Below are 15,977 nucleotides of genomic sequence, written 5' to 3'. Positions count from 1 at the left end.
CTCAGTGGTCATTATATGATTTTTTTTTTTTTTTAATGCATAAATAATACTGCAAATTCAAACACACAGAATGAAACTCAACCGTGATTTACAACAAACTTCTTGTCACAAAACGTCAACATATAATATAAAAAAAGCAGAGCATGGACAGAAGCGCAGCGCGCCACTGAAAACATCACCTGTGCAAGTCCACGGTTTTCCTTTATAAACCAACAATTGTAGAATTGAAATATAGTGAATATTTATTACCTGTCGGACTGTTACAATGAGAGGAGAAACTGCCTGCTTTATAAACTTGGGCTGCACACTTGCTTGCAGGTTACTTACCTTTGGGTCGACCCTTTTGAAGGCAGGGTCATCCTCGTCCACCTCGAAGTAGATTTCAGTGGTGGTGATGGAAAGAGTCCCCCGGGCCACCAGGACAGGGGCAACAAGCTGGGCCGGGCTGCTCAGGACCACTGGGCCTGCAGAGTGCAGAGGGGGGCAGCCACGGTAACACAGTCAGTAAAGATGGCATTTATGTGAAATAAAACAAGACTGAGGTTCGCTATGTAAAACTGATCAGACCGATTACAATGGATAACAAAATGCCTGCTGCCTGTTTGCGTCTAACTGTGCCGCTACGTGCGTAAACACCCTGCGCGTATAAACATTAGGTCGTTTTTATATTAATTATCGTAGTTCAGTCAAATATTAGCATTATGGCTGCTCCCTTAAAGTCGTAATTGTATTAGTCTTTATTATTTAAAGCGCCATAAAACAAAGGCGCCCTTTTGTCTTTGCATTGCACATGACTACAAGCGCGTAATACAGCAGATTTATTAGGCCTATAAATAGATAATAGATGTCATCAAAACCTTTTTGTTTACGTGTTTGTAAACCTGTGATGGACTCATAACAAAAAAAGGTTGTTTGTTTATGATCTGATCGGATCACAATACAAGCAACCACCACTATTGAGAAAAATAGGTTTTCATGAAGTTAAATAAAATAAAACAATTTATTATTTCTCGCACATGGTCATATTAAGCAATTGTAGAACATTTGTAAAATATGAATTTACATCATTGGTTTTCAGGGTTGCTTTAAATGGGGCATCAGCCTATAAATAGATAAAAAAATAAAAAAAGCTTTTCTTTTATTCTCCAATATACCTCGTATACATTAAGACATGTAAGAAAACAATAAAACTACAAGCTTCTTCTCAAGTCCAAACAATTGTCCAGAATTTCAAAGGTGGGTTTGTGACCCTGCCAGCTGATAGTGATCACATCTTTATTTCAGTCTCCTCCCTCCCTCCCTCTCTTCCTCTGCTCCAACCTCCATGTTCTCAGATCAGTGTCGCTGTGGAGCACCGTTACAGTGATTTGTCTGCTCTCAAACGAAAGCTCTCGAAATCAGGATATTTATCGATCCCTTAAACTCCAAAGAGCCACTTTAATGTCTCATCAATCTTAATCTGCGTTCCTCAGCCAATTATGGCCGATAGTGTTACAGGAATACAAGTGGATTTCGGTCTCAACTCCCAGAGCGCCCCTTCATCGCTCTTGCAGGCTGCACAGTCAAACCGCCCTCCCTGGCTTTTTTTTCTCAGCGTTGCTCGGGTCCATTAACGGTGATCCTATCTGCTGATGCTATCAGCCCGGGTGCTACACGTTGCTTACACGCTTCATATGAAGAGTAAATACTTGCAGTAACCTCAGACTGTTTTACTGCATTTCAGATAACGGTTAGAGTATTTATAAATAAACAGAACATAAAAAATAAAAAATAAATTCAATTGCACGCCATTAAGAAGCATTTATATAAAACTATTATCACTATCATTGTTATTATTATTATTATTATTATTATTATTATTATTATTATTATTTCTGCCAATTGACCCACTTTGTGGCATAAATTGTTTCAGCTACAATAAAAGGAGTTTGTCTCCATGTTCACCCCAGCCCCTAAATTACAAGACCATTCACCTCTTACAAACATATTAACACTTTTAGGGCTGATGCATTGTAGTGTGGCCCTAAAGGGCTACACACACGCACACACACACACAGAGGGAAAGACACAATGCCTGAAGCATTAAGCCACGGCATCCATTGCTCATGGGGAGGAAGAGGATTAGGCAGTAATCCCCTCAGGGATCCTTCCATAATTAGGCTATATGGCATTAAAATGTTTACAGGAGAATAATGAAATTAAGGGCAAGTTACACAGGATGAGTGGTGTGTATATAGGCTAAAGCTCGGAATATCCGGCTGTTGGGTCTTTCTTTTAATGAAAATGCAAATATTTGTCAAATGACAGGCCAATTTAATGAAGTGATGAAAAGTCTCATTTCGGTGTGGTGGGAGTTTGGGAGAACTGCTGGGAAGATGGGTATATTATTACCCACAATCCGTCCGCTGGACTGCAGTACTTGATAAGGCCGAGTGCTTTTATATTCTACATTATGGGAGAAATACAAGTGGAAGTAGGTTACTTGCACACCTGGGCACTATCATTCACTTGCAAACATGCATGTGTTGACTTATAGATACACACACATATACACACATGCACAGCTGCAGCCATTACTGTATGCTGAGTATCTGAGGCACAGTGCCTTGTTGTTCATTTGAGTCACTGAGGCAATGGCCATTTTTTCCACACTTTTCAAAGCATGCGTTTATCTTTCAACATACAACAATGACATATAAAAGCCTAGAGAACTGGACTATTTAATAAAGCTGCAGAAAACAATAATTAAATTAAAATCGGCTAAAATGTTTAATATAAATAATTAAAATTTCCAGTGTAGTTTGTATATCTTTTTATGTCACCATTATTCTGTTTATATTAAACAGGATTATATAGCCTACCTATGAATTAAAAAAAAAAAAAAAACAAGCAAGAAAGTTGGGGGACTTGCTTATGCAAAAAATGGAGTAACACCCCGTCTTCCTCTTATTTTTTTCTGAGATTACATATTCTGAAATGTTGTGTCGGTTTTACTCTTTTATAAACAGGTCACCACTCAAGGGGTCAATATTGTGAATGGGGACTACAATGAACACAGAAAGGCTAAATTAAGCCAGAACAAAATGGTTGTGGCTGCTAAACCACACTTTGGGGTATGCTAACATGGTTCCGGTATGACAGCAGAACAGTCAAATCTACAGACTTTTGCTTGACATGAGAGACTTTGTGAAGCTCTTATTTCCTCTCACATGCTCATCTTAAGTTTCTATTTTACGCGATTTTGGTTACAATGTATGCATACAAAAAGGCTCATTTAATGCCAGTGCAAGCAAAGACAGCATTTACAATGTTTGTGGGGGAGCAAAACTAATCATAGGTTCAGTAACCACAACTGCCTGGGCCCTTGAGTGCAGGCGCCGCCCCTTTGGCAGCAGCAGCAGCAGGCAGTGACCCAACGGCTGGCAGGAGGAGCACTGTTGTTGACAAGGATCTAGTCCCAGATCTCTCATTAAGGCTGTTCATGCCTGAGATTAGATACAGGCCAAACACAGACAGTGCATCCTGGTAAAAACATTACCCAAATGTTGTGAGTGAGGGAGCTCCCCTATTGGTAAAAACATGAACTCAACTTTGATTCAACATAAAAATAAAATGTTATTATTCAGTTAATTGCACTTTTAAAATGTATAATTCCAAGCAAGCACACACATCATAAATGTATCACAAATATTCAATGTCAGTATTTCTGTTTTGCACAAGGTGATTATTAGTTCCCCTAAGGAGAATACATTCTCATTGTATGTCAGCCTTTGCCTTGCTTTTTGAGTGGGCAGAGCAGGGTTCATCTGACAGACATGGAGTGTTTGGCTGCCTGCTGGCTCTAGGACAAAGAGGAGGGGTTAGCCTCCTCCTCTGAGATTCATCTGTGGGATCTTAGAGAGGATTTCACTACTCAGCAGTGCCCTGGTTCAGCCTGAGCCTCATATACTGAGCCATGATAACTAGATAATGTATACGGGGCTATGAACCTAATGTAATTATCTAAGTGTCTGGGAATCTAGAGTCTCAGGGCATTTTTTACTTACAATTTCTATCTGGAACAAATCCATTACCATTACATACATGCATTGATATTTGTTACTCCTACCGTTACTCTGTGGTAGCCCAGATCCAACAGGTTTATTAAAGACATTTAGGTAACATTACAGATGTCGGGGGGGGGATTATGTAATCAAACTTGTGACAGTTTTAAGTCAAGTTGCTTAACTTTCAGAACGTAGTAAAAAAAAATCCACAGCATTGGATTATTATCACAATTCCACTGCCAGAACAAGAACAGCCAGACAGTTCCTGTTCAGGTTTGTTATTTTTGAGGACAACCCAGCTAGTATAAGCAAATGTTAATAAACATCATCTCAAGTAGCCAATAATCAAAATAAAACAACAACCAGTCACAACAGCGGTCAGTAGCAATGGCCCAGACTCTTTTTTTTTCTTTCACTTCTTTATCCATTTTACTACAATATAAGAGATGTTTTTGGATCTTGATCATGGCTGACATGGCTATTAATTTATGCCATGGTATTACTTTATATTCTACTAAAAAGCTTGTATCATGTAGACATCAATCCAGTTACAGAGTCTGCTTATTTAAACCACCAATTCTTAAGCGAAGATTTGGCTTTATTGACAAGTATGTAGCGTACTTGATCTACACTCAAGTGAACTCTGGATAACTTACCTTTTAAAGTCATGGCAGTAACTTGAAAAGCAGCTAGGGGTTGGCTTAATAGTTTGGCTCACACACAGTGTGATGCCGCTTAAATTACTTCTCTCTTTGGGCAACCACTGCCTTGGCAGTAAGTTACACAATTGACTGAATTGTGTCAAAGTATTAAAACAGAGTTAAGATACTGGATAAAAATAATAATTATACAGGTAAAATAAATCAAAGATTAATAAAGATTTAATATTATATTTTTCTTTTATAAGCTATTAAAAGCCAATTAATATCTTAATGACTGTTCACTGAAGAGAGAATCAGGATTAGTTTGACTGCAGGATAATTAAGTTGATCTCCTTTAACATCTAGGTACTCACATCCACACAGAAACACATTATAGGCAATTTTCTTGGCAACGTTCTTCTAGGTTCAGTTAAAACATATTTTGTTCATTTGAAAAGAAGAAAGATAATTACTGTAATTTCCCAATACCCCTGGAATGGGACGTATTTACTGGAAAAATAAATGTTTGAATGACTAAAACAATATGTAACTATAAAAATATGTGCTGACTGATTATGTTACATGTGTTTGATTATGTGTGTGTCAATAGTCTGCAGGGTTTTGATTCAGAGTAACAAAATGCAGAATCTGATCTTATAACAGTTTTACACAAGATTTTCACTCAGTAGTTTTTAATAATGTTAAATCAGTATAATCAAGAGATTGTGTAAGAAGAGTTGTGTTATCAAGTGTCTTAGCTCGGATTACTTTGATTACAATACATGACACTTTACTATGGCCTTAAAATGTAATTACTAATATACTGGCCCTCAGACAGCAGAGTCTCTGTTACATAATAATGCTCTGTTAGTATATGGGTTTAATAACTCAATGAACCAAACACAATTTTCGGTCTCAGTTTACACATATAGATTTTGAGTGGTGTCACCCGACCTTTTACAGTACATTATTAGGTCAGGTGACAGGTGAAATAAGGCCACCGTAAAGTGAAGCATTAGCAAGCAGTGGTGCATATCAACTGTAATCACTGATTGCTTGACAAATCATAAATATGAGTTCTGACATATCTGGACTGATCATCTTTCCGGTGTTAGTTTAACTTTTTAAGACTTGCCTCTGGAGATAAACACTCGAGGAAGGAACCGTGCTGACGAGATCCAAAACAAAACAGAGAAGGACACTTATCAGACGAAAAAAATATGTAGCTGTCAAACTTAAGCATAGCTGTGCAAACTAGAACACAGAGACAACGTTTCTGACTTCAGGACTACAGTGCAGGTGAACTGCAGGAAGCAATCTGTAAATTCAAACCTCACAATCATTAGATATGTAGATTTTAGATCTCAAAGTCTCCCCTTTCCCGTTGCCTAAAAAAAAAGCATTAAAAGCTATTACACTGATCCAAACAGTTAGTTAGATGCACTGATATTAATCATGTACCCTGTAAATGTGCCAGCTATTAGGAAGAAGACAGATAAAAGACAAGTGCTGATACTCCAGCAGAGGTGATGCTGACTTGGGGTTAATGGAGGTGCTGGTGTGCTGACTTACCACCCAGGTTGTCCATCTCCTTCTCCTGCAGCAGGCTGACGGCATCGTCGTCTCCTTCCAGCACCAACTCTGTCTCGGGGTTCTGGCTGACCACAGTTTGGCTGCGGAAGACCTTTGTAGACTTGACAACCTCGTCCTCCTCTGTGCCTGTCAAAATAAATATGGGGAAGAGACACTACTAAATATTGCACTCCGACCTCTAAAACTCAGATTGGTAAATGAGAAATGCACAGAAATACTTGGCTATGGTCTATTCCTTGGCAAAGTCCAATCACTTTTCCTATTCTGCCATTAACTATTGCAGTTTAAATTGATACACTTCTGTTCAGCAATACTGTACTAAAGTAAGGCAAGGCAAGGCAAGGCAAGGCAATTTAATTTAGTATTAGTAGTAAGTATAATACATAATAAGTAATGCATATAGCATATAGCATACAGCATACAACATACAACATATGGAAAATCATATAATAAATAAAGTTCAAGAAAATCCAACAACACCCTAAGTAGAAAACAAAAGTACCCCCACACAAAAAGACAGTGATGCATAACATCTAGTAAAATATATATAATAAAATAAGCCACAGAGGAACTCTGCATGAAATACACAATATATGCAGGATGAACCTGATATGAGAAGCTCACTAATGTACTTGCCAGAGCATATGAAAGAATGTCAGGGTACACGTTCACTGACTGAATACATTTCGCGCGGTTGAACATCAGAGGTGTTTCAGCTTTTATTTTTAGACAAGGTCAACAATGAAACATTATCTGTATCTTGAAAGACCAACAGCTGAGTCGGGGAATACATCTCGAGCTCGTAGTCGATTAGAGATATCATTTGCCGCTTTTGGAGACTTGACAAGAATGAGACTGAACAGACAGTACAATTAGGAGGATGCTTACACCAGGATTTCATCATATGGCTATAGTGGAGCACACTCATTGAATAAGATGTGTTCATACATCCTGCAAAACAAAGGGGTCTCACAACACATTTATCAACTTAAATCAGCCCATCTCCAACATGTGCCTGCCACACGGCTCCTCAGAGCGTTTATGGGAATTTGTCTTTCTGAAGTCCAATGTAGGAAATAAGCAGAGGAAAAACTTGCGTGTGTGAAAGGAAGAACACATATCAAGGAATGGGAGGTGGCTGACACTCGTCTGACATGTTTCCTTTCAGCACAGTTCTTAATTCGCCTCTCCCTCCCCTGAGGAACATGTACCTTGTCTTGAAGAGGTCACATTTGACTGTTGTCAACACTGCTACTGAGAAAAAAGTCTGCTTCCTGCTCTGTCTCATATCTGGAGTGCTTTCATCAGAGGGAGGGAAGAAGTCTGTGCGTTTCGGAAATGAATTCTGTGTAATGTTAAAGCCAAGAGCCAGCCAGCGGTCAGGGATCAAAGCAGAATGAGTGAAACTTAAAACTGTAATTCTGTAAACCATCATTATGCTCCAAGTAAATGAGAGAAAGCTCCATAGACAGGCTGATGTTCTGATTGGCAAGTCTGTACAGGGTTGAGTAAACCAAATAAACCATGCTGATTTCTACACACAAATGACCGACATCAACTGTTGTGGGGGAGGCAACAATGCAGGGTAGAGGATCAGCTTTACCCACGATGCAATTTTTCCTAACAGAAAAAGTAATATGGTTATAAATAACGAGAAATGAAGAGGTATGACATGAAGGAGAAAATGTGCTGACATGAAAAGTGATCTTCTCATGAGTGATAGCCCGTTGACGCTGAGACATTCTTATATTAAAAGTGCAGCTGTGAAAAGGGTCGCCATTTGTCACCATTAAATGATCTGCTGTGCAGTGGTGTTTAAGAAGACACATTAGAAACATTTTCATGTGTTCACCCTCGACCACTAAATGGCCAAATAAAGAGAATGACCCTTTGGATATCAAATATAACTCATATAAATGAACTAAAATGAAAAAAGAACAGGAGACAAGTGCAGGCTGAGATAGATAATACAGTACATGCATATCCCATTATCGCCGACTGAAGGATGTAAAAGTTCTTTGTATAGTTGATTTTATGGAGCGAGAACCTGAAATTCTTCTACATTTTTATCTTATCATCCTTGAATGCAACTGTAGTTATTAATTAGATACTGAACTGATCTTCAGAATCATCCTTTGTTGGCCTATTGTTATCATACACAAAATAAAAAAAAACAACTTACAAAACTACCAGGTAATACAATTGCAGATGTATGCGTTAGATTTGAGAAGCTGTCATTTGAGTCTAATCTTTCTCTCAAATCCAATTAAATGTACATTTCTAGACAATATTCACTTAATAAAGAAATATGTTGCCTATGCCACATCACTGTATAATGATGCTACACCAACTAGCATCTATATAATTAACCTTACAAAGTGAGCAGCCCATCAAAAGCCACTGCCATTGACTTCTCGTCTCTTAAAAAAGAAAACAGCAGTTTCATTTCATGTCTACTCTAAAGCCCTTCAGGAACAGTGCCAGGAGAAGCCACCGATCACCAGTCTCACGGGTCCTCTTGTTCAATCACTGAGTTGAAACTGCTTCAGAGTGCACTAATTACACTCAGTAAAGTGCATTGCAGAGCATTTGTGACCCCATTGGAGGCTGATGAAGACCTGCCAGCTGTGACCAATGGAGGACGCCCCTGAGCCCTCATCACTGGGGGTTAACAAGGATCCATGGTCCGGAGTACTTTTTAGGATATCTACCGTTTGCCTATTTTAGCACAATATAAAAAAAAACTCAATAAAAAGGTTTAAAATGTTACTGTCGGGGGACATTTTGAACTTCTTATACAATGTAATCTCCATGAAAAATCACATGGGATTATTTGATGGGTTTTAATAGGAGGACAAAATAAATCTGATTTCAAGTTCCATCCAGGAGTCATAGAAACCTTAAGTTACTGACATTTCACTTAAATTCTATTTTTTATTTTGAGAATATATTTATAATTCAAAGTTGAAATTCACGAAAAAGGGGACGTGATCCTTTTTATAGACACCATGACGCAGCCTCTTTACTTCTTTAATGTGATGTGATTCCTGTTGAAACAAGATTTAATGCCAGGATATAACACAATGAGGGCTCATTCTAAAGTGTAAACCAATGTAATATCAGTTCAGGAAAAATAAAAAAAGGATTCGTGTTTTGATAGAAGAAGCAGAGGGATGAATTTTTAATGCTAATGGTGACAGCTTTCCAGAAAGTTAAATATCATTGTATTTTTACCATCATAAATGAAAAATTGAGTTAAGTAAAAAAAAAAAAAAAAACACACATGAGCAGTAATATTTTGTGTTTCAGACAGAGAGATAAGAATAATTTATCTCAGTGTCACAGAGTGATGAAATTGAGTAGATGTGTTCTTTTGTGAACAAGCTAAAGCCCAATTCCAATAAACTTTGTAATCTTAGATACAGGTTCCCACTTTAGAAATATTTGAGTGTTCAGTAGTTTTACTATTCAGTATGGAATAGATAAGAGTTGAAAGGCCTTTAAAAAAAAAACTGTTGAATCAACTATAATACTGTTGCCAAGGGTCCATGTTTGATATACTGTAATGCTAAGAACCAGTGAGGCACTGGCCTTTCATTTTTATAGCCTCAATGGAGCCAGCGAGCATGGGTTTTTCGAGGTCTCCTATGTATTATACACCCTGCCTCAAACACTTCACTGCCACTCCTCAAAAAGAAATCCACGACATCATGTTTCACTTAAAGTTCAACTAACGTGTAGGGTACTTCTCTTCAGGAGAAGAAAAAGCTGATTTCACAAATGCTTTGTGTAATTCAATATACACGACTATAAATAAAGCACAAAATACTTCAGGTAGCTCATTTTGAGATGTTTTTATGTAGTGGTTTGATCAGCAAAGCAAGATCTGGATAATGCTGGAAAAAGGGCAAAGGCGGGGCTCTTGTAGAAATCACTGAATGTTTGTCAATTGATATGACAGCCAAAATTTGGACACACAAGACAAACAGCTATCTCATCCTCTTTTTAAACAAAGACTTGGAAAGAGAGCTTAAACTCTGGAGCTTTTGCAGATATTATTCTGTTTTATGTCTCATTCTGTCACATCTCTGCAGATAACATGCGTTAGTATGAGCCTCTATCCTCCTAACGTACATGAGCGTTTAGTGCAGTCATTCCAATATCCATATAACGTGAGCTCTATAGAATGTTTTAAATATATCTCTTCCGTTTCCCAGACTCTATCTGTTTCAGATCCTGCCCTCCTACGCACCCTCTCCACGGGCTCCACATTCCACATGGAGAGAAAAAGTCCAGTCTATGAGATTGCATTACCGTTAGGGCGATGCAATTCTGCCCTCTGTCTCTTTACTTTTATTTACCCTGCACTGAAGGATGTAATGAGGGGGAACAAATGACAGCTCCATACTTCCTGTGATGCAAGCCATCCGTTTAGCAGAGAATGTGTTTTGAGACTGTAAAAGTAAACATTATAACTTTGATGTAGGGGAGTTTATGCGGTGCAGACGCTTCCTCTTGGGGTGATCTTTATTCAATATCCTGGGATGTGCAGTGCGTGTCTACTGTGCTGCCAGAGGTTACAAACAACCTCATCTTCTCTCGATCAAAACATTAACAGCAGAGTTTAATTATCGCCACATCTGGACCTGAACATTAGGTACTGCACATAACGTATCATGTATTTACTGAAGGCTGCATTCAAATGTCTGGATTTGCATGTTAGTAAATGCCCTGATGTCATTTGTCACAGTTTAATATTGTTGATCATAAAGCTGGAGAAGGTTAATATCACATCACAAGGCTTCTGCCTCTGCTGCAGTTAAGAGCTGTAAAGATCTTCGCCCGGGGCAATCAGCTCGGAGAGAAGCTGCTCACCTGAAATGAGACAGCAAGGACACCCGGAGGTAAAACACCCCGTTAAACACTTGGATCAATATTAACGTGACTTCCATTTCATGCTTGCCCAATTCCAATCACCTAACAATATAGTCTGATACTGGGCCGTGGCTGGCTGTAACAGGGCAGGTTATTACAGGCAGAGGGCAGAGACAGAATGTGCTGGCTAAGCTGTCAATGGTGCTAATAGACAACGAGGCAGAGTTTAAGGCAGAGTTTAACCTCCCATCAGACATGTTCATGAATGTACACACTATCGCACACAAAGGCACACACATTGCACAAAAGTGATTATAAAGGTTACACTGATGCACTGGTTTTGCCAATATATCAACTTGATTTTTTTTAAAGTTTTGCGCTCTCAAAGAATGGAAGTATTTCTTTCTTGAGGATCTAAATTCTGTTCCAACCTGGCATATGTCAATGGAAATAAAATAAAATAATGAAAATATGTGTTTCACAAAAAAGGTACAACTTTAACTTTAGTCTGAAGATATCAATATCAGCTTTAAAAAAAAAAGCTATTGAAAATACTTGAGATCAGTCGAGTAATCTCTCTCGGAAATCCACAAAACAAATGAATAAATTAATCCAACTCCCAAAATGGCACAAAAACATATCTCAAGCTATCTCAAAGAAGACACAGAAGACTGCGAGACTCTTAAATGCTGTCAAAAACGACACAGGCCACTCACTCACTGAAATGTTCTTATGAAAAATAAACTTTCCTGCTCACTTTCATTTCCCCCAAGTGAACGCGTAAGACTGACATTAACAGTGTAAGTCTGCCCTCTTCAAACTCAAAATGGTGGCTGAGCGTATATCCTCATATCTTGCTGTCAGACCAGAAACTGTGCATTCAATTTGGACAACCTACTGGTTCTCTAATAGTCCCAGATTTTAAAGCTTTAATAATGACTCTTGAGGGCCAAGTCAAACAAGCTTCTTTGTTTTTCTACTCTGGTGCCTATGCAGCCGGCAACCCACTAAAAAGTTCTATAGAGTGCCTTTGAAATCTAGGAAACAAAGTCTGGATGTTATAACTAATAGATATCCAACCTCTGAGCCTCTGCACCACGGTTATCTGCTAAATACAGGTCCTATATTTAATACTATGTTAATTAAAAGTAAATATTCATACAAAAAAAACCCACACAAACTGTCATCGTACATATAAAACAAACTGCCAACTGTCACAGCCAAAGAAATCTATTGAAGCTCTACAGAAGAACAAAAGATCTTTCTCATTTGAACTCATAACAAATCCTGGCCTCCGCCATGCAACCACATCAAAGCCTGCTGCAAAAAGCCTGAAAGTGCAGCTCACCTCTCAAGGAGAGCAAGAAGGCCATCCAACCGCAGGCGATCTCTTTCACTTGACAAGTTTATACATTATTCCACTCATTAAAACAACCACATGCCAGCAGGACTTTAACAACTCTTCAGTCAATGACACTGAAGCATTAATGTCCAACAACAGAAACAAATCATATAGCTCAAAAGCATATTATCTGATGGACTAAATAACATGATATGGACCTGCAGCATTTTCTTGAGGACATCTGTCTCATAATTCACTAAAGCAGAGGAAACACACACCAATTTGAGCAACTGCACAGTGGGTAAAGATGCCAATGGGCGATGATACTAGGATCATAGAATGGATGAAATAGTTTATTTTATCTACCTTCAGTACAATATTCTCCCCGCTTTTATACAAGGCCCTTTCCAACAGAAAAAACTACAGACATTGTATGGGTTTTAGGTTTATGTATTATCAGCAAAAAGAAGAAATTATTTTTCTTTTGTTGCACCACCTTTAAGTATAGTTTCGATGAAAATCTTCAAATACTTATGATTTTTACAATATTTACAGGTAGGCAATGTTGATGCAAGGCAATGCAATTTCTTTGCAGATGATACTGAAGTTCTAAAAGCCTTATGCCTTAAGTTAAAAGGGCTACATTTGAAACATTTGTTTCCTTGAGTCTTCATCACCTATCAACACCTCACCAAAACCCCACAAAATTAGCTTATGGCTAAAAATAATGGAACCACCACAAACTCTAAAGCAGACGGTGCAATTATTGCATGTGTGTTTCATATATGGACCACCTGCAGCTGAGGCAGCAGCTGGCATGTGTTTATCTACAGAGCTGCCATGATCTTCATACAGCAGCCATGGCACAGCTAGAGCTGAAATCAGCCAGATGACATCCTGAACCTAGCCAACGGTCGGCTTGAGTAGCTCCACACTGAGCTAGCCAGAGGTCAGTGAACATTGTGATAATTGCGCATGTGTTGCTGTAAGTCTACAGTCATTTTAAAAGGCTATCCTGACCATACTGCATTGTCTGTTTTCTATTTTCTATCAAGTAAAGAACGCGCTTACTCCATTAATTTCAGAATCAATACATTCACCCTTGTGCCATTAATACATTTGCTCAGCTATTCAATTAGAGGCAGGGGAGAAGGGCCAAGGGTGTTTAATAGTACTGAGCTGCTTTCCTTTAAAAGTCGGTGTTGCATGACATAAGGCAAAATTGACACAAGGTGGTGGGCAACACTATAAGACTGCCTGGGTCAATAAGAAAAGTTTCAGGCAAAGAGAAGGAACAATAAAGGGAGAGATCCAATTTGTTCCTGAGTATGTGTTGTGATGGAAATAAAAAAGTACAATAAAATGGATGTGTCATGTTCAATTCACAGGACTCATAAATACGTTGCCTATAAAAATGACACTTAACTTCTCTTCAGCAATATGCTAAACTATATGGACAAGCCTGGCTTGACTTTAGTACCCTTTTAATACCTTTTCTATAATGCCTTAATGGAAACATTCATATTCTACATTTAATATGGGGTAATAATGTACTTGACTTTTCAGCTCCCTAATTCCAATAGGTTAAAAAAAAAAAACACTTGGATTTCACAAAGAAATGATAAACACACCATACTCCTGCAGTGACTTGCATGTGACATCTAAGTGGGTGGAGCCAAATGGGTTTCTGACAAATCTCCGCCTCCGCCGCAGGTCATCTTCCCAGTAGTCCAGGCGCCAGAAGTCGTGCAGCTGACTGTGAGAGAGACAAGAAGACAGGTAGGTTAGATGGAGAACACACCCCTCAGTGATGGTCTGATTATAGCAGCCACCTCCTTATCAGGGGAAAACATCTTGAGGAGAAAAATCAGGCCACAGATAGCAGATTTATAGGCTGACTAGTGGCATGCTCTGCAGAGGCCCAGTACTGTTAGCTCTGCTAAAGCCTATAGCATCAGAACAGCAGGGAGCAGCAGCAGCCACTGCACACATAAATCACAGGCACTCCCATTAACAAATACAGCATCAAATTACAAGTATAAATGGCACAGCTTGCCTCCTTTTTTACAATGTTTTTTAACAAGTCTTGTAAATCAAAGGTAGGAACCTCAACGCAGACAGCGTGGGGTTTAATGATCGGGGTCTTGGGGCGGTTGAGGCATGAGCCTATAAAACAAGCCCCCTCCCTGCATATGTGGAGCCATGATTAAAATAATGTGCTGAAATATTCATTGAAATGATTCCCAGAGCCCTGGAGCAACCCGACAGAAAATTGCATTTTTATTCATTATTAATAACAGCGAATTAGGGTCGTAAAAAAAAAGAGAAAAAGAAGAAAACAGTTCCAGCATGTGGTAACCATCTTTGTAAATGATTATTCTAACATTAGTGAGGACCTGGGATAATTTTATTGCTTGGAGCTAATGCAAACCATTAAGCACCAGGACTAGCATTAGGTTACTAAGTGCTGCTTGTTCCAACAGTGCACTAGCTGGAGCTATTTCAAAGCCTTCATATTTCCTTTACAGGGAAATGCAGCAAACAAATTCTTGCTTTAATTTACCCTTAAGAGGGAAGAGAAACATAAACAACAGTGATGATTCAAATAATTGGTGTGCAGTTGACAGTAAGGCAAGAGGTGATTACATCAACCTGGCATGAGGTTCATTTTCATTTAATTTTAATTCAAATGTGAAGAAATATGGCATCACTCTTGAACTTCAACAGATACAGTACAAGTGGGAACACTCAAATACCCACACAGTTTAACTCATATACACAGTTTTTTTTGCCATTTATTACACAAACATGAAGTACATGCTATCGTAGAACCAAACTCTTTAGGCTCTTATCTAAAAGGTTGACTCCATATTATTAAAAAGTAAAATACTAAAAACAACCACACAAAGCTTCAAAATAAAACCTTGGATCTGGTACTGTATGTCCAAATCCAAGTAGAGATTTTTCAGTGCGTGAAGGATACAGTAAGACCTTGGCAGGCAGCCGTCTAGTGCATTGTATGGTTTCTGCCCCCTTCACTGCCACAGTATTGAAGCAGTCTAAACAGATTAAAGTGTTACAGGGGATCACATCACAAAATACAGCCTGCATGCTCCATGAATATAATATCTACAAATGTCAGAAATCAAGAGGCTCAGGAGACTTAGCTGGGCTCTGACAGCAACAAGAGCTCAGTTTCAGTTAAGTATCAATCAAAACTGAATATGTGTGTATGTGTGCGTGCAAGTGTGTGCTCATTGTATGCACAAAGTATCATGAGCCGCTGTATGCAAAGCAAGACTGAACGCCTTGAGCTTGTCCGCTGTCAATCTCCCTCACAGCTTAACTGAGGAAAAGAGAGATGTCAGTGGGTTGAAAGGAGAAACCCACGTAAATGATATTGTAAATGCAAGATTACACAGTGTGAAAAATGTAAATCCACTGTAGGCAACTGGGCGATTACCGCTGAAGATTATGTCC

General features: G+C 38.7%; 1 protein-coding gene across 5 annotated transcripts in view; it reads right to left on the bottom strand.

The window, feature by feature from the left end:
- nbeab (neurobeachin b) overlaps nucleotides 1–15,977 on the bottom strand; it is a 193,812-nt gene that overhangs the window by 58,707 nt on the left and 119,128 nt on the right. For all 5 annotated transcript variants that reach the window (XM_051397178.1, XM_051397180.1, XM_051397182.1 and 2 more), the window contains 3 exons: nucleotides 14,129–14,253; nucleotides 6,260–6,406; nucleotides 328–464 (listed from right to left, as the gene is read on the bottom strand). In XM_051397178.1, coding sequence (XP_051253138.1) covers nucleotides 328–464; nucleotides 6,260–6,406; nucleotides 14,129–14,253 — 409 coding nt within the window. The remainder of the gene's footprint in view (nucleotides 1–327; nucleotides 465–6,259; nucleotides 6,407–14,128; nucleotides 14,254–15,977) is intronic.

Source organism: Dicentrarchus labrax, unplaced genomic scaffold (genome assembly GCF_905237075.1).
Source record: "Dicentrarchus labrax unplaced genomic scaffold, dlabrax2021, whole genome shotgun sequence".
NCBI classification, from domain to species: Eukaryota; Metazoa; Chordata; class Actinopteri; family Moronidae; genus Dicentrarchus; species Dicentrarchus labrax.
This window is presented reverse-complemented; position numbering and strand designations above follow the sequence as displayed.